The sequence below is a fragment of the Phoca vitulina genome, unplaced genomic scaffold (genome assembly GCF_004348235.1).
Source record: "Phoca vitulina isolate PV1807 unplaced genomic scaffold, GSC_HSeal_1.0 scaffold10, whole genome shotgun sequence".
Classification (NCBI taxonomy): Eukaryota; Metazoa; Chordata; class Mammalia; order Carnivora; family Phocidae; genus Phoca; species Phoca vitulina.
Genome location: NW_022589713.1, coordinates 50,420,336 through 50,443,247, shown reverse-complemented (window position 1 = coordinate 50,443,247; position 22,912 = coordinate 50,420,336). Strand labels below are relative to the sequence as shown.

The 22,912-nt window shown below is 43.4% G+C and overlaps 1 protein-coding gene across 2 annotated transcripts in view; it reads left to right on the top strand.

Annotated features, from left to right (window-relative positions):
• SUSD5 (sushi domain containing 5) overlaps positions 1-22,912 on the top strand; it is a 58,744-nt gene that overhangs the window by 25,193 nt on the left and 10,639 nt on the right. The window contains exon 4 of one of the 2 annotated variants that reach the window (XM_032409068.1): positions 7,629-7,817. The exons of the other annotated variant lie outside the window; for it this stretch is intronic. Coding sequence (XP_032264959.1) covers positions 7,629-7,817 — 189 coding nt within the window. The remainder of the gene's footprint in view (positions 1-7,628; positions 7,818-22,912) is intronic. 2 annotated transcript variants of the gene reach the window in all.

Sequence of the window (22,912 nt, the reverse complement as noted above, 5' to 3'; positions counted from 1 at the left end):
AGAGAAGCAGGCTCCCTGCAGAGCAAGGGAAGCCTGATGTGGGACTCCATCCCAGGACCCCAGGACCACGACCCAAGCCAAAGACAGTCACCCAACCAACTGAGCCACCCATGCGCTCCTAATCTCAAATCATTTTCTTAAGCCTTGGTTCCCCTACTAAGCCCCAGATTCCATACACACAGCTACTTATGGATGCTTCTTTTAGAACCTCAAACTCCAGTCCTGCACTGTGCTCATATCCCTTAACCTGCTTACCCCTTCCCTTGCCCCATCCTCTCCTTTACTCCCACAACTTTTCAATTATAAGTTCTGCAAGAACCTTCCTTCTTAGTATCTCCCATATCCACCTGGTTCTTACCATCTGCACCTCACTTCAGCTCCTGTCCTGCTCTCCTGGACATCTCAAATGGCCTCCTAACTGGTCCTTCAGTTTCCAGGGTGTTTCCTCAATCCGTTCTCTACCCTGCAACAGTGCTCTGTCTAAGGTGCCAAGGGGACTGTGTTATTTCCTGTTTTTAATTGTCCCCCCTTCTCCACCAGACAAATTCCAGATTTCCTCCCTGGCTTACAAAGGCCTTCCATAAACTCATGGCTGCCTACCTCCCTTGTACTTTATGCTTCAGTTTTACTAACTTCTTGCCATTCCTCAAATAATGAGAAAGGCTCAGATATCAAACACATTTTTTTAAAGATTTTATTTATTTATTTGACAGAGAGAGAGCAGGAGAGCACAAGCAGTGGGAGCGGCAGAGGGAGAGGGAGAAGCAGGCTTCCCGCTGAGCAGGGAGCCCGATGTGGGGCTCGATCCCAGGACCCTGGGATCATGACCTGAGCCGAAGGCAGTCACTTAACCGACTGAGCCACCCAGGCGCCCCTCAAAACACATTTTAAAGCTATAGTAAACAAAATCATTTGGCACTGTAGAGAAACACAAGTAGATAAACACTTTAATGCAAAAGGCTGGAAGCACCAAAACAGACCCAATGTGCCTAAGTTTATTTTTTTTAAAGATTTTATTTATTTACTTGACAGAGAGAAAGCACAGCAGGGGGAGTGGCAGGCAGAGGGAGAGGCAGGCTCCCGGCTGAGCAGGGAGCCCGATGGGGGGCTTGATCCCAGGGTCTCAGGACCATGACCCAAGCCGAAGGTAGCCACTTAACTGACTGAGCCACCCAGGCGCCCCTAAGTATAAGTTTATAGTGAAGTGGGTGGTGAGACTTCCAGTCAGTGGGAGAAAGATGGGTGGATTGATAGTACTAAGTTGATCGGTTAAGAATTTGGAAAGATAAGACAATGCATTATTGTACTGATACATGGAGATCTCTTAAAGATTGACAAGGTGAAGACCATAATAGATAAATACTTTTAAGAAATACAACTGGTTAATAAATATTCAACTATTTTTACAAATTCAAAGATATACATGTTAGTATAAGAAATCACCTTTTTTGGCTCATGAAGTTGTCAAAGTTTACAAAGATGGTAGTCCCTAGTGTGCTAAGGAGAAAGAGGCAAGTTTATATACCACTGAGGGGTATAGACTTTTAAACACTCATATTCAACTTGGCACAAACTATCAGAAGCTTTAAAATATGCCCTTTCACCCATCAGTTCTACTTTGGGTATTTTATTCTAAGGAAATTAATATGGATAAATATAAAAGAATGTTACAAACATGTTCATTACTTAATAGGGAAAATTGGAAACAAAGTTAATGTCTAACAATAGGGGAGTCCTTTATGGTAAATCCCTAAAAATGGAATAATATATAGTCATTTACAAGTAAATTCAAATAATACAAGTATTTGGGGTGCCTGGCTGGCTCAGTCCGTTAAACATCTGATTCCTGATCTTGGCTCAGCTCATGATCTCAGGGTTGTGAGTTGGAGCTCTTGCGTCAGGCTCTGTGCTGGGCATGGAGCCTGCTTAAGATTCTCTCTCTCAGCCACAGGGGAAGGGAGGGAAAACTGAATGGGAAGAAATCAGAGAGGGAGACAAACCATGAGAGTCTCTGGACTCCGGGAAACAAACTGAGGGTTACAGAAGGGATGGGGGGTGGGGGAATGGGGTAACTGGGTGATGGGTGTTAAGGAGGGCATGTGTTGGGATGAGCACTGGATGTTATATGCAACTAATGAATTGTTGAACACTACATCAAAAACTCATGATGTACTTACTATATGTTGGCTAACTGAAAATAATAATACAAATAAATAAAAATAAAAAGATTCTCTCTCTTCCTCTTCCTCTGCCCATCACTACCCACCCCTCTCTCCGTCTCTAAAAAATAACAGGGACACCTGGGGGGCTCAGTCAGTTAAGAGTCTGCCTTCGGCTCAGGTCATGATCCCAGAGTTCTGGGATCGAGTCCCGCATCAAACTCCTTGCTCAGCGAGAAGCCTGCTTCTCCCTCTGCCTGCCTCTCTCTCTTTCTCGCTTTCTCTCTCTCTCTCTGACAAATAAATAAAATCACTAAAAAACAAGAACAACAAATAATACAAATATCTGTTGATGAGGAAAAATATCACAATATAATGTTAAATTAACAAGCTACAAAACAAAGCAGTTACATCATCGTGTGGCAAAATATCATATACGTTTGTTTGTGTGTGTGTGTGTGTGTGTGTGTGTGTGTAAAACTGAAAACAAAACCCACGTTAACAATGGTTATCATTGGTGAAATTCAAGGAGAATTTTTATTTTTCCTGTGGTATTGTTTTCCCTGTGAGTTTTTTGAGTTTTCTGGCTTGTGTAAGAAATACCTATATGGATAATTTTAAAACTTTTTACCATGAAATTTTTCAAACAAACACAAAAGTAGCAAGAATAGTATCACAAATCCCCATGTGCCCTCACCCAGCTTCAGTAGTCAATATTTTGCCAATTTGATTTCATCTATTTTCCCCAGCATTTTTCTCCCATTGAGATTTTTTTTTCTCCTATCAAGATATTTTAAAGCAAATGCTGGGCGTTATGTCATTTTATTCTAGAACATTTAAAAATTATTTTCTACAAGGGGAAACTCAGGAACTAGTCTCATGTAGGTTCCATGTGACAGTAAATGATTTCAATTTATTGATCGACACAGAATTTAACTTCGTATGAACTTGCCCACACACTTATCGTACGTCCAGGGTAGAAAGTCTGCAAGTTGGAAACCACTGCCTTAAAGCATGGATCCTTGTCAAATGCAGTTCCCCTTGGGAGAGGGTGTGAATAATTTTCACCCATTTATACCTCATGCTGCATAAATAGCAGATTTTCTGAAGGGGAGATATTTTTAAAATTAACTTATTTCATGGAGGTATAATTTATATCAGCAAAATGCACAGATCTTAAGTTTGATGAGTTTTGACAGACATATACACCAGTGTAACCAACACCCAGTCAAGATACAGAACATTTCCCTTATCCCAGAAAGTTCCCTGGAGCTCTTTTCCAAAGATCCTCTGCCCCTCCTCATCCCAGCAGAGCCAAGGCAATATCTGTTCTGATTCCCATCACTGTATTTTAGTTTTGCCTGTTTTTGAGGGTAGGTTTTTATCTAGAGCACTAGTTCTCCAAGAATGGTCCCTGGACCAATAGTATTCATATCACCTGGGAACTTGTTATAAATGGAAATTCTTGGGCCCTAACTATGACCTACTACTAAGTTAGAAACTCAAAAACGCAGCAGTCTCTGAGAGGGTGTGTGTGTGTTACAAGTCTTTGGGTGATTCTGATCACGTTCAAGTTTGAGGAGCCCTGATATGGAGAGCCTGGAAACTCACAATAAAATTGGACAGAACAGGGAGAGCAGTGCTGGCTGTGTATGGGGTGAGTAGGGTGGGAGGGAGCTGGGCAGGTGGGCACAAAAGACAACTTTTTCACATAGCTTAGATAACACCAAAAGGAAGGAGGAGAGGTCAAGCATTTGTGTCAGAATGTCTGCATCTTGGTTTTGCGAAGGAGCTATGATGGTCTGTAGGCTTAAAATTTCTCAAAAGTAAAGCATCAACTTTCTTTTTTTTTTTTTTTTAAGATTTTATTTATTTGACAGAGACAGTGAGAGCAGGAACACAAGCAGGGGGAGTGGGAGAGGGAGAGGCAGGCCCCCCGCGGAGCGGGGAGCCCGATGCGGGGCTCGATCCCAGGACCCTGGGATCATGACCTGAGCCGAAGGCAGACGCTTAACGACTGAGCCACCCAGGCGCCCCAAAGCATCAACTTTCATATGAGTTCTAAATTCTATGGAAACTGGCTATCAGAAGTTGTGATTGGCAAATGAGTCGTTTATTAATACTATTTTATAGACAAGATCTTTCATAAAATCTCTTTTCTTGGAAGGGAAAGTAACAGAAATTGCTCTTTACATTGAAATTGCTGAAACCCAACTTTAGGGTCTGAGAAATTCACAAACCACCATCCCTAGTTGCAGAATAATTGAGAAGTAGTAGGGAAGGCTAAGGGAATAGGATCTAGGTCTACAGCCAGCTGTTTTTCAGAGCTCCCTTGTGAGGTTTAAGATGGGAAGGTTAATGAAAGGAACTAATTCAAGTTGCGCCTGGACATGAGTGGTGTTTTTGGCATGCCCTTGGTTGTGTTAACACATGGAACCGTTGTCCTGAAGTTTTTGAAATCACACCACGTAAGAAGCAGTGTGTTTCCTGTCTTGAACATTTGTGGGAAATTCAGAAATATATGGTATGTGTATGTAGACTCTCAGGAGTATGATTGTGGTTTTCCCGAGCCAGATTCTAGCCTGTGCTGTTCTGGAAATTAACTGTGAGGGAGAAGATACTGTGAGGGAGAAGATCCTGTGAGTCTGGTAGGGTGTGAATCTGGCCTGAAGTTCCCCCTTTATCTACTCTCAGAACAGTTACTCTGCTCCCGAATTTTCCTTCCAAGGAGTTGGTGTTGTGTCCCAAGATAGAGCTGCATGAGACTGATCATATTTACCAGTCCTTTGATAGTGTTTGACAAAGAGCCTCCAGTTTCCCAGAATGAGGTCCTGTTAAGAGGAGAGAAAATTGGGATGTCCAGCATGAGTCCTAGCCCTCTGAGGATGGTGGAGAGAGAGATGGAGGCTGTTGGCCCTTGAGGTGCTAGCTGGAATTCAGGCCAGCCTTGCATGACTGAGCTTTCGTCTATTCCTCTCAGGATGCCTTGCCCAGACCGAGTGATGACGCCTCTCTGCCCAGTGCGGGCAGCGCTGGATTTGTGGCAACTCTCAGATGGCTGCCTGTCCCTACTTACTCCATAGATGAAGCAAACACTTGATCTCCTGGGCTACACAGTCAGGATGGTTGGGGTTACCATCTTGACATGGTTGGCACTCTGTGCCAGCTTCCCTGAAATGCAACCACACCGTTTTTTTCATTCAGAAACTCTTGTGTTAAAGAACATGCATAGCAATGACTCTCTTTGAAAAAGTGCTACCAAAATTACAAGCTGACAGGCCAATCAGGGTGGCTTAAGGCACAAGTTCTGTTTTCTATTTTCATCTTTTCTTAGCATATTTTCTTTTTTTAAGCAATGTGCTTCTTAGGTGATTTGACTGCATATGGACTAAAGGTTCTCCTTTCTAACATAAAACTAGAAGAAATTCAAATTAAAAATTATTTTTTTGAAAAAAAATCACATCACTTGGATGCAGCAATTCCACTTCTAGAAGGTTATCCTAATAAAGTATGTACCAAAATGTACAAATGAGCTGTTCATTTTGTAACATTATTTATAACAGTGAAAACTTGGAATCAACAAAATGTCTCTGTAATGACTAAATAATGTGCTATAGTATAGCCTTTTAAAAGATTGAGGTAATTTACGGTACTTATGTAGAAACAGCTCTAGAACATTAGGGGAAAAAACAGACTTCTAGTTTCTAGCCCAGCATGTAAGGAAAGAAATTAAATCAATAATTAATAACCTTGCCAAACAGAGAGCACCAGACCCAGATGAGTTCATTAGAGATTCTGCCAAACATTTAAGGAAGAAATTATACCAATTGTTAAGACAATCTCTTCCAGAAGTTAGAAGCAGAGGGAATACTTCCTAACACATTCTATGAGGCCAGCATTTACCCCTCATACCAAAATGAGACAAAGTCATCACAAGAAAGTAAAACTACAGACCAATAACTAATGAACATAAATGTAAAAATCCTCAACAAAATATTAGGAATTTGAACCTAGCAATATATAGAAAAGAATTATACACCAGAACCAAGTGGGATTTATCCCAGGTGTGCAAGCCTGGGGCAACATTCAAAAATCAGTTAATACAACCCATGATATCAACAGGCTAAAGAAAAAGCATGGGATCATATTGATAGATACAGAAAAACATTTGCTTAACGACTGAGCCACCCAGGCGGCCCCAAAAATAGGTTTGTTTTTGTTTTTGTTTTTTTTTTATTTGACAGAGAGAGACACAGCGAGAGAGGGAACACAAGCAGGGGGAGTGGGAGAGGGAGAAGCAGGCTTCCCGCCGAGCAGCGAGCCCGATGTGGGGCTCGATCCCATGACCCTGGGATCATGACCTGAGCCGAAGGCAGACGCTTAACAACTGAGCCACCCAGGCGCCCCCAAAAATAGGTTTTTAAAAAAGCAGGTATCAGTAATACGTATGATATAACCTTTTTTATGTTAAAAACCACACACACACACAGAAGTATACCTACCTAGGGGCCCCTGGGCGGCTCAATCAGTTAAGCATCTGCCTTCAGCTCAGGTCATGATCTCAGGATCGTGGGATCGAGCCCTGTGTCAGGCTCCCTGCTCAGCGAGGAGCCTGCTTCTCCCTCTCCCTCTGCCTCTGTGCTTTCCCTCCCTCCCCCTCTCTCTCTCTCTCAAATAAATAAACTCTTTTAAAAAAAAGAACACTACATCATGACGTAATGTATGGTGATTAACATAACATAATAAAATAAAATTAAAAAAAAAAACAACTTACAGCAGGTAGGACTGACCCAGGGATAGGGAGGGTGTGGATGAAGTCACAGCAAACTCTGTGGCATAATTTTCTAACTTGTTTGGAATTTGGCTCACCTGGATGTCTCACTAGTTTTTGTAGAATACCATAAACTTGTGATATATTAAATTTTAATTTCAAATAAATAAATAAATAAGAACTATACCTATCTACACCTACCTAAGTCTGTCTGTATGTTGGTATATATTTATACCTCTGTCTGTATTTATTTGTGTAGACGTAACGGGTAACAGTGACAGCATCAGAGTTGAGGCTGGGGGAAGCAAGAGGCCCCTTCCGCTGCACTTGATAGTCTGTAACCTCTTAGCTCTTTGACAGAGAGTACCTGCTCACTTATGTAAGTAAGACAAAAAGGAGCTTGCTGCCAGGCATATGTTTCCGAATCTTCCTTTCAAGGAGACATGAGAGGGTAATGATGCCTGGCAATTTCAAAATACAAAGTTGCAACAAGTATTTTGTTGAGTGCCTCATTTGGGCCCCGGCATTTGTCCAGGCTCTGGGGATGCCAAGGGCGAAGGAGAACTAGCCTCTGTGATCCCAGCTCAGGGTGCAGGCAGCACCCAGGGAGGGGGAGAGTTGTATTTAACCTGGTTTTCTCCCCGGCTGCGCAAGGGCTGCATGCTTTGGGAAAGCTGATTGTGACTCCTTGTCCTCAGAGAAGCCGTGTGGAGACCCGCCTTCATTCCCACACACCATCCTGCAGGGCCGCACGGGCCTGGAGATGGGGGACGAGCTGCTGTACGTGTGCGCCCCCGGCCACGTCCCGGGCCACCGCGAAACCGCCTTCACCCTGCTGTGTAATGGCTGTGGGGAGTGGTACGGCCTGGTGCAGGTCTGCGGGAAAGGTAAGCTGCCCCCACACCCTGGGAGCAGAGCCACCCCACTTGTGCTGGATGGGCTCTTCTCCACAAAGGTCCCTTTGAAAGAGGCTTCCAGACCTTTCCCCTGGGTTCTGGAGCTGACAACATCTCCACTCTAACTTATTTAGAAAGTTTACCTGGAAATCTGATCAAGATGCGGTACCAGGAAAGAGCACTTGTGGGGAAAGGGACCCGGGATTGGTAAACTGGGCCGGGAGGGCTGTCATGAATGCAGGCTGCAAGCTGGGCTCCATGAGTGGTGACTCTTGTGACCGGGCATAACCCTTGTAGGGACCTTGCGGGCTTTGCTATGGCTTGGGACAGGAGCTTCTGGCTCTTTGGGGCATGGGGCTTCGAACGCAGGGTGGGTCCACAGCCACACATGGAAGTCCTGCTCCCTTGCCCGGGAGCAGTCCTGGGGAGGTTGAGGCAGGGAGGATACTCTAAGACAGCTGTGTGGCCTGGCCCCACTGACGAGAGCCACCTGTCGCTGCCCTGCAGCCTTGCTCTATTCCCTGGCCTGTAGCCTATGGCAGTCACGTGAGCCGACATACTTAGTTGAGACTGAAAAGACTCCTGGTGGGCCTCGACAGAAACCTGATGTGGTTCCCCTAGATGTCCTCACTCCATTATTGTCGTACACCTGGGGGTCACAGGCTTCTGCATCCCACCTCTGCCCAGCCCCTTGGGGATTCTCCCAGTAGCAGAAATCACTGTCCCCAGCCACAGCCTGACCTGGCCTCCCCACTCTTGACCTTATGGCTTCATGCCCGACTCTGAATTGTTCCCTGACCTCACAAGGCTCCTCTTACCCTAAGACTCCTTCGGGGGCCGCTTCCTGACCCCCATGATATCTGGGTACCAAGCGGAGGCTAGCTCCATGGAGGGGAATGACTCCAGCACCACAATGTGAATGAATTTATCAGTCTGTCCCCAGAACGTCCTGCAGCTCCCATGGGACCATGCTGAGACTAGGGCACTGTCTTGTCGTCGAGATTCATCCACATTGTTGCCTAGGCTGTGGTTTGTTGTCTTCACTGCTGTTTACTAAGTGTGAATACAGCACTGTTTATTTCTCCAATGTGCTGGTGGACGTTTGACTTGTTTTCGTTTGGTGGCCATCACAAGCTCTCTTGCCATGGTTGTGTTCATCCAGGTCATGTGGTTCACATGTGAACATATTTCTGCTGGTTCCTGGGAGTGGAATTGCTGCCCATGGGGTAGGTGTGTCTTCAGCATAAGTGGATGCTGCCAGAGAGTTTGCTAAACTATTCCGACCACTTTACTCTCTTGTTGGTCAGCATCCTCACCAGCCTTCGGGATTGGGAGACTTTTACCTTTTTGCCAATCTGGTGACTACCTTGGGGTGACTTAGTTGTGATATTCATTTGTCTGGTTGAGCACTTACTACATTTTAAACAGGCACTAGCATTTCCTCTGTAAAATGTCTACCCAAGTTTCTTGCCCATTTTTCTAATTGATTCGAATTATTTATATAATGTAGGATTTCTTTTTTACATAAAACTTTCATAAGTTGCAAACATTTTCTCTCATTCTGTGGCTTATCTTTCTCCTCTTGGAGGATCTTTTAATGAATAGGATTTTTTTCCTTTTATCGTTTATTTCACTACTTCTCAAACTTTCTGTGGACCATTAAAAATTGTTTTCTAGTATTGGCAGACTGATACCTTAGCAAAATACAGTAAAAAATCAATTAATATAAAGCTAAAATAGGGACACCTGGGTGGCTCAGTCGGTTAAGCATCTGCCTTTGGCTCTGGTCATGATCTCGGGGTTCTGGGATCGAGTCCCACATCGGGCTCCCTGCTCAGCGGGGGGGGCTGCTTCTCCCTCTCCTTGCTGCTCCCCCTGCCCGTGCTTGCACACACACACACACACACACCCTCTCTCTCTCTGACAAGTAAATAAATCTTAAAAAAATATATGAAGCTAAAATAAAGATATTCCAGATACAAACACGATTTTTTGTTAAATTAAATGGACATAAAATTCCCCTGCCAAATTGTCATGAAAGCTTCTCAGAACATCCTCTCAGGTATCTACATGCCTCATTACAGGCTAGCAACCAAAGTTACAGACTGGGACAAGCACTAGAAGCACTGTTTGAGCAATCTTCCGGCACTTGCCTCATCATTATAAGATTGCTGTTGTTTTGTGGCAGGCAGGAGCTCCCTGCCAATCCTGATCATTCACCTGCAGCAGATGATCAGGCATAAGGCTCAAGCTTGCCGCTTGTGGAGTGTGTCACCTCAAAGCAGACCGATACCCACCCTGAGACTGATAACGACCTGGCTTTATTTCTGGTGAGGTTCAAGCCTGGCCATCTCAGGAGCCACACCCACCAGCCAAATGGGCTGTTTACAGGCCCCGGCCGAATGAGAACTAAAAGCAAGTTTTGTTTGTCTGCAATGGTGTTTATTTTCTCACGGCAAGGCAGAGTTTTTGGAGCTTTCAGCTGGTGGGCAGGAATTCTGCTTTCTGTACTTGGCTGAGTATACAGACTGTTAAGAGATTTTGTCGCCCTGTAGATTTAACATTTAAACTAGCTGTGTCATTATAACGGGTGTGTGTGTGTGTGTGTGTGTGTGTGTGTGTGTGTTACAAGACTGTCTTCACCAGGGATTTCACTCCCTCTTGCACATTTATTTTTATAGTGACATCCACTTTTTTGATGAGGGAACTGCTTCAAATTGGAGAACAGTCATCTTGGGAGAGTGGGCCACACAAGGGTTGGACCCAGGCGGGTTTGGATAAGAGCTCTTCCTTGTAGGGGCTGATTGGCCACTCACTGCACATCCCTTCCTGTGGCAGGGCCCAGGTGCTGGGTGTACAAACTGAAGCAAAGCTGTCCCATCACTAAAGGCAACTCTATAAAGCAGGTGCCTCAAAGGAGACAGAAGCAGTAGCTGATGCAGTGGAAGGGAGAGCTGGAAAGCAAGGTGACTTTTAAAGGAAATGTGTGTTTCCAGATAGTGGAAGTGCTCAATGACGCGAAAGGCTGCAGACATCAAATAAATGAAAGCTACAGATGTGTGCCTTGGCTTCACAGCATGAGAAGGTTCTGGTGGTCTTGTATTTTCAGTGTGAATGTGGGGAGTGGGATGCCGCTGGGCCACACTGCAGTGAGTGCAGGAATGAACTGGGATGAGAAGAGGGTGGGGGGCAGACAATTCATTCTTGAATCTCTGGGGCTCATGAAGAGCACTAGGCAGAGTGCTGGAAGAGGATCAGGGGACCAAAGAGATTGTGGGGGTTTGTATTGTTTGCTTGCTTCTGTTATTTTTAGGTTGGAGAGATGGCAGTTAATGTAAATGACAATGGAAAGGCTTGGAAGAGAAGGGGAAACCGAATTATTTTCTTGACTTCCCTGAGCCTTAATTTGCTCATATGAGAACATGGATACTAGTTTTCACATAGATTCCCCCATGGGCGTCTTGCAGGTGCCTTACTTAGAACAGGACCTGCGAGGTGAATGGGCTCAAGGAGTGTTCTTCTTTCCCTTTCACCTTCATGCTGATCCAGGAGAGCGTTCAGGCCCCCTCACTTACGGGATCTAAGGGGCTCTGTGCATGAGTCTGGCTCCCTCCCCACTTCCTTGTGGGTTATCGACTCTAGCCCCTATTACCACAAGTCACCAAAGGCATCCTCTGACTTAGAACTGTCTGTTCCTTGAGTGAGTAGTTAGCCTTTGCCAGCAGGTGTCTCGGGTCCTGAAGACCAGAAACTGGGGCCACAGCTGCCTCACTCCTCCAAGGAGTGCTTGTCCTCTCTGTACTGGGGCCTGGCTCCTCACCCTCCTCCCCTCAGGCCCTCAGGACACGGGACATCCCCCTACTCTTACCCCAGAGTATTTCCTTTTATTTCCTTGTGAGCTGCTGGTGCCCACTCCAAACCCTCTGGTGGAAGCTGCCCATAGATGCTGCCTCAGGAGCAGCTCTGCTGAGGTCATGGTAGGATCCTTGTCCCTTATTTCCCCTCTCGACCTCTCCAGGCCCAGAGAGCCTTCAGGCGTGAGTACCCTGGACATCAAGACTTAAAGAACTTGAGGGCTCTGATGAGTTTGGTGTTGGAGATTCCCGAGGCTTAGGGGGTCAAGCTACCATGAAGACTATTCCATTCAAAGTTGGCATTGTATAGACATTTGAAGACTGACTGGATGCCTTGGGCCAGATTCTCTAAAAGCAGAGCCTGTTCAGATGCATGTGGTTTACTGAGGGAGGGAAGCAGGATAGGGGAGGAGAGGAGAGGATGTGACCTCAGCGGCCTTCTCCCTTTGCCCGATCTCATGAACTGTACCACAGGGTTGGTCCCACTTGGAAGCACGGAGGCCAGCCCTGAGTTCCTCCATCTCCATCTGTCATTGGTTGCCGGGGCTAGGTGGCATGGTGCGCATGTGACACCTGAGCAGAGCTCCCATTCCCCCGAAGGCAGCTCTCCAGAGAAGGGGAACAGCTGTGAACAATTAGCTGCCTGCACTCACAGTGGTGGGTGCGGGTGCGCTGGCCCGGGAAGTGGCTGTGGATGGGGCGTCAACAGCGCCCCCTCCTACAGTGCAGACCATCAATACTGGAGAGCAGCAGTTTGTTTGTTTGATTGTTTGTTTGTTCTTTAGTCCATTAGTAAGGTGGGGACTTGCTGAATGAGCTTGCTGAAATTTAAAATTTGTAATGATGAGCATGAATGAACCCATAGGGGCATGTACACCTGGGTTGGTGGGGGGGCGGGTACAGGAGGATACCTTGCTCACACGCTGCCTGTGTGTTCACTGCAGTTAAGATCCAGCCTCAAGTGGTGGTAGTGAGGTCTCTCACCTAAGCATGGTGACTTTGTCCTTGACCATGAACTTAAATGGGTGAGGACTTATTTGACCACCATTTTTTCTTTCTGTGTGTTGGTATTTCTCTAGCTTTGGTTCCTAGAGACCAGGTCTGGATCTGGCCCTTTAGCTTTCCATTCTCCTGTCCAAATACACACATCTTCTTGGTTTCTGTTCCCAGCTAGGCAGCAGGAAATGTCTGTCATACATACCTCTCTAATGTTCTTGATATCTAACTATAATTGGTTGTTGCCCTAATTACAGAAACATCCTGATGTTTTGCTCCCTCCGTGTGTATGCAGTAGACATCCATGCTAGGTTTGCTTTCCTTTGAGCTTCTTATTATGCCAAGTCCCATGTCCATCTTCAAAACTCTGTTTTCTCTCTGGTCACCTGTACCCTAAAAAGAGTCTCGACCTCCCAGCCCTCCAAGAGGCCTCTCCTGGCCACATGACCCCAGTGATGGTGCCCATGCAGTCTCAATTGTGGCTTGCCCAAGGAGCCTCTGGTTCCCTGGCATGCTCACTGTCCTGGCTTCACGCTGCCTTCAACACCTCTGTTCTCTCTTGACATCGACACTCAGTGGTCCTGTGGCATCTGCCCCCGTTCCAGGTGAGGCTGTTTATCCTGTCTTTGTGATTGGCTTGGGAGAGAGCAGCTGCTGCAAAGTAGCATAGGGACGATGACCCAGGAAGTGAAGGATTCGTAGACTCTTCCTCTGTGATTTGCCCCTTGTTTCTCCTTTAAAACTTGCCCTTACAAAGGGCATCTGCCAAGTTAAGACAGGCTCAGAAAAGCCTTTAAGACTTTCCACCCCAAGCTCCATGGATTCTGTTGATCCTTTCTGGTCTGTAATATCAGGAACGTGAGAGACACCCAGTTTGACCTCACCCTAGCAGCCCCACCACCTCCAAGTCCAACAACAAATAGACAGCTTCTCTTTTTCCCTTCCCGGGCCTGTCAGATGCAGGACTCGATCCCAGGACCCCGGGATCATGACTTGAGCTGAAGAGAGATGGTTAACCTACTGAGCCACCCAGGTGTCCCATGTTTTTGTTCCCTTTTTTCAACAACTTGATTGAGGATTAATTTGCCTACAATAAACTGTGCCCATTGCAACTACAAAAGTGTCTGAGTTGTCACAGGTTCAAACAACCACGAAACCACCACCACAACCCAAATAGAGAACATTTCAATGAGAGGTGTCTTACACATTTTATCTCATTTAATCTGCACAAATCTGAAGGCAGAAATGGCTAGCTCCAATGTACAGATGGGAAAACTGAGGTACAGAAAACTTCAGTGACTTACCTGCGTCACACAGCCAGAAAGCCTTAGAGCCAGGACATAAAAGTAGGCAGGTCTCGTTCCAACATCTGTCTCATCTCTGCTTCCTCCAGGGGCCTGTGATGCTCAAGGAGAGCAAAGCCACAGGGCAGGGCAAGGCCCCACAAACTAGTTGTTCCCTCAGAATGTTCCTTTGCTCTTTTATCTCATTTCTAAAGGCTTCCTTTTGTTTTCTTTAATTAACTTCAGTTTCTGTTTGTCTTCATTTTTTGGATTTAACTTCCTTCATAGAATAAAGCATGAGACTGCAACCAAATTTAGAATTTCCTTGTCAATATTGCCATATTTGTTCAGAGGTTCATTGAACCAGTGGTTATTTCTGGCTTGTCTGGTTGTCTTTTTCAGAATTACTATTTTTAAAGACTATGTCATCAAGACCAGAGGAAAAAGAAGGTATGTGTGGACTTCTGGAAATGCAATAGCATGACGCCCTGGGACAGAGCCTCGGGGTTCTGGACTGTGACCTTGTGTCCTTCAGCCCTGTCACACCTGGATAGATGCGGGCAGGACACAAGCAAGGCTTCTGCTTTTACTCCCGAGTTCTCTCGATCTGTGCTCTTCTGTTTCCCTAAAATAACAGTGAAATAGAAACACCTGGATGACCTGGTTTTTCCCATGGAGTTTACATCTCCTGGACTTGTTGGTCTAATCAGAAGGCCCCATGTTGTGTTAGCACAGGTTTCAGGGAGAGCGTGGGAGAGGGGAGAGGGCAAGAAGGATGGCTGGATGATTACGGGGAGCGTAGACACATTAGAGGGGAGCTGAGAGAACTAGCACCTCAGTAGGCACACAGCTGGGCTTTTCCCGCTTGTGGGCAGAATTTAATTTGGGGTTGCGATTCAGTGAATAACAAGCTTGACTCTTACGCATGAAGAGAAAAACAGGCTTGGGATACGTTGCCAGGGGTAGACTACTGGTAAACAGTTGGTGTCCTTATCTTCATTTGAGGTTTGGGAAAACTGTGACACGGTGAAAACCTGTTTCTAAGCCAGGACCTTGGTCTGAGAACCTGGGGAGACAGGAAGCAGCCCCAGGCTGCCATGCAGGGATGCTCTAGGCTCAGGGGGCTCTGGGGGTGGAGCCTTCACACACACACATGCACACACATATGCGCGCGTGCGCATACACACACACACACACACACACACAGAACTCACACTATCACGCTGACCGTAAGGGTCCAGTCAAGGAAGGCACCCCCCACAGCCACAGTGCACTGATCTTTCCCAAACCCATAGCTCTAACTCTGCATGAGGACGGTTTCCTGCAAGACAGGGGGGTGGGGGAAGAAAACATGGCTCGTGGACTACCCACATTCCAGGTGCTTTTGACTTCATGACATATTTAATGAAGCTCATGGGGTAAGTTATACAGGAAAAGGGACTTAGCAGACATTGATTATGCCCAGTAATGGAACTAAGAGCTCCTTCACTCTTCTTTGCTACTGTCACAAATCAAATAATGCCCTGCTTGATGGACTTCCAGACCAAATCAAGTTTTATCAAAATGGGCTTCTACTGCTCACTACTTCACCTCTTCACTCACTCGTTTGTTCCCTCAACAAACGTTTCTGGAGTGTCTACTGTGTGCCAAGCGCTGCACTGTGTGCAGGGTATGCAAAGGCAGAGTTCCTGTTCTTGACGTTCCCGGGCTAGGAAGGGCTGGGCGTGCTTTGCAGTGAGCAGGGTGGTTGTACCCAGTGCACAGATGGATGCTGCGCCCATCGTCCCATGCGTAACACGTGATTCCCAAATGAGACCACATAAGGTTTAAGTCTCAAGCACCATCGAGGTCTATACTGGAGTTACCCTGTCCATATAAGGATGAGAAGTGTCTCCAAAATATCCTTAGCCAATCCCCATTCATAAGCACCTTGCATCTTACCAATGAGAGCCCATTTCTGATATGTATTGTCATAGTTCATAGGCCACTAATTTCGCCAATAGCCATTTCAGATATTCAGGGCACTAATTAGCATAGCAGTGGCTTTGAGCAAGGTACAGATAATAGAAGTATTTGTAGTAGGCACATCTAGAGGGTGAGTTTCCTGATGAGAAGGCTAACTGTCCACCCGTGGACTGTGAATTCTTAATTGGAATGTCAGCAGCACCTGGTTTACAGCTTAATGTAAGTGACGTATGCATAACATCAAACAATATTTTCTTGAAATATTTCGAAGTACAACCATCCTAGGAAGAATGAATGCCTACTGTATTTATGGTTTAGTGACAACTTAATGTGTAATATTGTTGAATTATATGGAAAACACTCCTAGCGTCACCTTCCCGTCCTTGCCTTCCTAAGAATATCCAGACTTCCAAGACCATGAACTCTGTTTTCCCTGTTTAAATTTTATTTCAGTGGAAGCATAAAGGATGTACTCTTAGGTATGGCTTCCTTTGTCCAACATCATGTCTGTGAGGCACATCCATGTTGTTCCATGAAGCTGCAGTTCATTCTTCTTCCTTGCTGTGGAATAGTCCATTCCACTGTTGATGAATATTTTTGTTGTTTCAAGTTTGGGGCTATTATGACATTGTTGTGCAGGTCTTTTGGTGTCTGTGTGGCATGTGTTCCTCATAGGAGTTAAATTGCTGAGTCATAGGGTGTGGATAGGTTCAACTTTAGTAGATAATGCCTAACCAGTTGTCAAAATGGTTGTACCAAGTTATGCTCCCAGCAGCAGTGTATGAGGGCTCCAGGAGCCCCATATCCTCACTGATAGTTGGTATTGTCGTTCTTCTTGACTTTAAGCATTCCAATGTATAGGTCGTAATACCACTTAATTTTAATTTCCCCTATTATTAATGATGTTGAGCACCTTATCAATATGTTTATTGGCTATTTGAATATCTCATTTCTAAAGTGTCTATTCATTTCTCTCACTCATTTTTCTACTGGGTTGTCCATTTATTTCATATTGATTTGTAGTTCTTTATATGATTCTGGATACCAGAACTTTTGAGGTTATATATGTTGCAAATATCTTCTGCTAGGTAAGTTGCATTTTCACTTTCTCCATAGTATCTTTGATGAAAAGAATTTTAACATAGTCCAATTTATTAATCCTTTCCTTTAAAAAAGTTGTGGTGAAAAATACATAACACAAAATTTACCATCTTATCCACTTTTAAGTACACAGTTCAATAGCATTAAATATATTCATCTTGTTGTGAAACAGACCTCCAGAACATTTTCCTCTTGCAAAACTGAAACTCTGTACTCATTAAATAACAACCACCTGCCCCCAACCCCTGACAACCACACTTTTCCTTTCCATTTCTGTGAATTTGACTACTCTAGGTCCCTCATGTAAGTGCAGTCAGACAGTGTTCGTCTTTTTGTGATGGGTTTATTTCACTTAGCACAATATCCTCAAGGTTCATCCGTGTTGTAGGCTGTGATAGTCATCCTTTCCACATCAGTTTTAAAAATCAAATTAAGGAAATTTCCTTATATGCCTAATTCCTAAGGGTTTTTACCTTGTTGACTTCCATCAGATGCTTTTCTGAAACTCCTTTTTCCTTTTTCTCTTTTAGAGAACGAGAGAGAAAACATGTGAGCATGAGTGGGGACAGGGAAGGGATGGGGGGAAACAGAGGGAGAGGGAGAGAGAATCTTAAGCAGGCTCCATGCCCAGTGGGGAGCCCAACGTGGGACTCAATCTCACAACCCTAAGATCATGACCTGAGCCAAAATCAAGAGTTGGATGCTTAACGAACTGAGCACCCAGGTGCCCCTGAAACTCCTTTTTTCAAATAAACCAATCATGAGTTCCTAGGATAAACCTAGCCTGGTATAATAGATTATCTTTTTAATGTAATGCTTAATTATTCAGCCTATCAATACTAATATATTACTGGTTTCCATTTGTCAATATTTTATTTATGATTTTTATATCTATTTTTAGTGAGAATGGTCTGCAGATCTACTTTCTTACCATGTCCTTGCCAGGTTTTGGTACCAAGGTTGCACTAGATGTATAAAATAAGTTGGGAAGTATTTCCTCTTTTTCTGTTCTCTGGAAGAATTTGTGTAACATTGGAATTATATTTCTAAATATTTGATAGAATTCATTGACAAAGCCACCTGTGCTTAGTTTTCTCACTACCTGTGTAGTGAGATTCAATTTCATTAATACTTAATGGCATATAAAATATTTGTATTTCTTTTTGTGGCACTTTTGATGAGCTTCTTCTAGGATTTTGTCTATTTCATCAGAATATTTTGGATGGGGGGGCGCGCCTGACTGGCTCAGTCAGAGGAGCCTGTGACTCTTGATCGCCGAGTCGTTGAGTTCAAACCCCATGTTGGGTGTAGAGATTAGTAAAAAAAATTAATAAACTTAAAAAAATAAAATAAACTTTAAAAAAAAGAATTTGGGGGGGCATAAATTTATCATAATCTTGTCACTGTCTTTCCTGACAATATCTGAAAGATCTGTGGTGATGCTTCTTTCTATTCCTGATATTTTCATTTGTGTTCTCTCTAAATGTTTCTGAGGTAGTCTTTCTAGGGACTTATCAGTATTTTGAGCTATTAATCAGTAGTTCTTTTCCAAGAATGAACTTTTGGCTACATTGATCCTTTATTGTATGTTTGGTTTTTATTTTATTAATTTCTGCTCTTTCTTATCTCCTTCCTTTCCTTTCTTTTTCTTTTTTTTTTTTTTTAAAGTAGGCTCCACACCCAGTATAGAGCCCAACACAGGGCTTGAACTCACAACCCTGAGATCAAGACCTGAAGTGAGATCAAGAGTTGGGGCTTAACTGACTGAGCCATCTAGGTGCCCCTCCTTCCTTTACTTTCTTTGTGTTTAACTTACTCTTCCTTTCCCAGCTTCCTGAAATCAATGTGATTTTCAGCCTTTCTTCTTTTCTAACATAGGTATTTAAAGCTATAACTTCCCGTTAGCACAGTGTTTGCTGCTTCCCACAAGTTTTGATATGTCATTTTTCATTATCATTCAGTTAAAATATTTTCTAATTTCCATTGTAATTTCTCCTTTGACCCATGAGTTATTTAGAAATATTTTGTTTAATTTTTATACAATACAGGAATTTCCTAGTAATCTTTTGCCTAATTTCACTATGGCTGGAGAACTTAATCCTTTAAAGTTTGTTGACATTCCATTTATGGTCTACTTTGTAAAAGTATTCTATGTGTATTTGAAAAGAATGCTTATTCTATAGTTGTTGGATGTGATCTACATATGTAAAGTAGATCAAATTTATTAGTATTATCTAATTTATTAGATACATATTCTTAGCTCTTTGTCTGCTTGCTCTAATTGTTGATGATAAAGGTATTTAAAACATCTCTCTATGATCAGGGATTTATGTGTTTCTTTTTTTTAGTTCCCATATTTTAGATTCATATATTTTGAAGCTCTCTTAAGTACATACACATTTAAAAGTTAATATCTTCCTGGTAAATTGAAACATTTATCTTTATAAAATGACCTTCCTTATCTCTAGTATTATTTTTTTTTTGATGTAGCGTTCCATGATTCACTGTTTGCGTATAACACCCAGTGCTCCATTCAATATGTGCCCTCTTTAATACCCATCACCAGGCTAACACATCCCCCCACTCCTCTCCCCTCTAGAACCCTCAGTTTGTTTCTCAGAGTCCACAGACTCTCATGGTTCGTCTCTGCCTCCAATTTCCCCCCCTTCATTTTTCCCTTCCTACTATCTTCTTCTTTTTTTTAACATATAATGTATTATTTGTTTCAGAGGTACAGGTCTGTGATTCAAGTCTTACACAATTCACAGCGCTCACCATAGCCCATACCCTCCCCAATGTCCATCACCCAGCCACCCCATCCCTCCCACCCCCCACCACTCCAGCAACCCTCAGTTTGTTTCCTGAGATTAAGAATTCCTCATATCGGTGAGATCATATGATACATGTCTTTCTCTGATTGACTTATTTCGCTCAGCATGATACCCTCCAGTTCCATCCACGTCGTTTCAAATGGCAAGGTTTCATTCCTTTTGATGGCTGCATAATATTCCATTGTATATATATATACCACATCTTCTTTATCCATTCATCTGTCGATGGACATCTTGGCTCTTTCCATAGTTTGGCTAGTGTGGACATTGCTGCTATAAACATCGGGGTGCACATACCCTTTCGGATCCCTACATTTGTATCCTTGGAGTAAATACCCAGTAGTGCAATAGCTGGGTCATAGGGGAGCTCTATTTTCAACTTTTTGAGGAAACTCCATACGGTTTTCCAGAGTGACTGCACCAGTTTGCAGTCCCACCAACAGTGTAGGAGGGTTCCCCTTTCTCCGCATCCCCGCCAACATCTGTTATTTCCTGACTTTTTAATTTTAGCCATTCTGACTGGTGTGAGGTAGTATCTCATTGAGGTTTTGATTTGGATTTCCCTGATGCCGAGCGATGTTGAGCACTTTTTCATGTGTCTGTTGGCCATTTGGATGTCTTCTTTGAAAAAATGTCTGTTCATGTCTTCTGCCCATTTCTTGATTGGATTCTTTGTTCTTTGGATGTTGAGTTTGATAAGTTCTTTATAGATTTTGGATACTAGCCCTTTATCTGGTATGTCATTTGCAAATATCTCCTCCCATTCTGTCGGTTGTCTTTTGGTTTTGTTGACTGTTTCCTTTACTGTGCAAAAGCTTCTTATCTTGATGAAGTCCCAATAGTTCATTTTTGCCCTTGTTTCCCTTGCCTTTGGTGATGTTTCTAGGAAGAAGTTGTTGCAGCTGAGGTCGAAGAGGTTGCTGCCTGTGTTCTCCTTTAGGATTTTGATGGACTCCTGTCTCACATTGAGGTCATGAATTTTTTTAATTCTTCTTTAATTTCCTGGTTGACCCATTCATTCTTTAGTAGGATGCTCTTTAGCCTCCATGTATTTGAGTTTTTTGACTTTCCTCTTGTGATTGAGTTCTAGTTTCAAAGCATTGTGGTCTGAAAATACGCAAGGAATGATCCCAGTCTTTTGGTGCCGGTTGAGACCTGATTTGTGACCTAGGATGTGATCTATTCTGGAGAATGTTCCATGGGCACTAGAGAAGAATGTGTCTTCTGTTGCTTTGGGGTGAAATGTTCTGAATATGTCTGTGAAGTCCATTTGGTCCAGCGTGTCATTTAAAGTCTTTATTTCCTTATTGAGCTTTTGCTTAGATGATCTGTCCATTTCAGTGAGGGGGGTGTTAAAGTCCCCTACTATTATTGTATTGTTGTCGATGTGTTTCTTTGATTTTGTTATTAATTGGCTTATATAATTGGCTGCTCCCATGTTAGGGGCATAGATATTTACAATTGTTAGATCTTCTTGTTGGATAGACCCTTTAAGTAGGATATAGTGTCCTTCCTCATCTCTTATTATAGTTTTTGGTTTAAAATCTAATTTGTCTGATATAAGGATTGCCACCCCAGCTTTCTTTTGGTATCCATTAGCATGGTAAATGGTTTTCCACCCCCTCACTTTCAATCTGGGGGTGTCTTTGGGTCTAAAATGAGTCTCTTGCAGACAGCATATCGATGGGTCTTGTTTTTTTATCCAATCTGGTACCCCGTGTCTTTTGATTGGGGCATTTAGGCCATTTATATTCAGGGTAACTATTGAAAGATATGAATTTAGTGCCATTGTATTGCCTGTAAGGCAACTGTTACTGTATGTTATCTGTGTTCCTTTCTGGTCTATGTTACTTTTAGGCTCTCTCTTTGCTCAGAGGACCCCTTTCAATATTTCTTGTAGGGCTGGTTTCATGTTTGCAAATTCCTTTAGTTTTTGTTTGTCCTGGAAGCTTTTTATCTCTCCTCCTATTTTCAATGACAGCCTAGCTGGATATAGTATTCTTGGCTGCATATTTTTCTCATTTAGTGCTCTGAATATATCATGCCAGTCCTTTCTGGCCTGCCAGGTCTCTGTGGATAGGTCTGTTGCCAATCTAATGTTTCTACCATTGTAGGTTACAGACCTCTTGTCCCGAGCTGCTTTCAGGATTTTCTCTTTGTCTCTGAGACTCGTAAGTTTTACTATTAGATGTCGGGGTGTTGACCTATTTTTATTGATTTTGAGGGGGGTTCTCTGTGCCTCCTGGATTTTGATGCCTGTTTCCTTCCCCAAATTAGGGAAGTTCTCTGCTATAATTTGCTCCAATATACCTTCTGCCCCTCTCTCTCTTTCTTCTTCTTCTGCGATCCCAATTATTCTAATATGTTTCGTCTTACGGTATCGCTTATCTCTCGAATTCTGCCCTCGTGATCCAGTAGTTGTTTATCTCTCTTTTTCTCAGCTTCTTGATTTTCCATCATTTGGTCTTCTATATTACTAATTCTCTCTTCTGCCTCATTTATCCTAGCAGTTAGAGCCTCCATTTTTGATTACACCTCATTAATAGCCTTTTTGATTTCAACTTGGTTAGATTTTAGTTCCTTTACTTCTCCAGAAAGGGTTTCTCTAATATCTTCCATGCTTTTTTCAAGCCCAGCTGGTATCTTTATAATCATGATTCTGAACTCTAGTTCCGACATCTTACTAATGTCCGTATTGATTAGGTCCCTGGCAGTTGGTACTGCCTCTTGTTCTTTTTACTGAGGTGATTTTTTCCATCTTGTCATTTTGTCCAGAGGAGAATAGATGAATGAGAGAACAAAATGCTAAGAGGGTAACAATGACCCCAGAAAAATTACACTAAACAAATCAAAAGAGACCCTGAAACAGGGGGGAAAGAAAGGGAGAGAGAGAAAAAAGAAAAAAAAGAAAAAGAAAAAGGTTAAAAAAAAAAAGAAAAAGAATATGATCAAATATGATCAGGCTGGTGAATAGATCAGTGCCACACACTAGATTTTGGGTGTATCTTGGTCTGTTAGAAGAAACTGCGTCCCAAAATTTTAAAGAAATAAAAGCT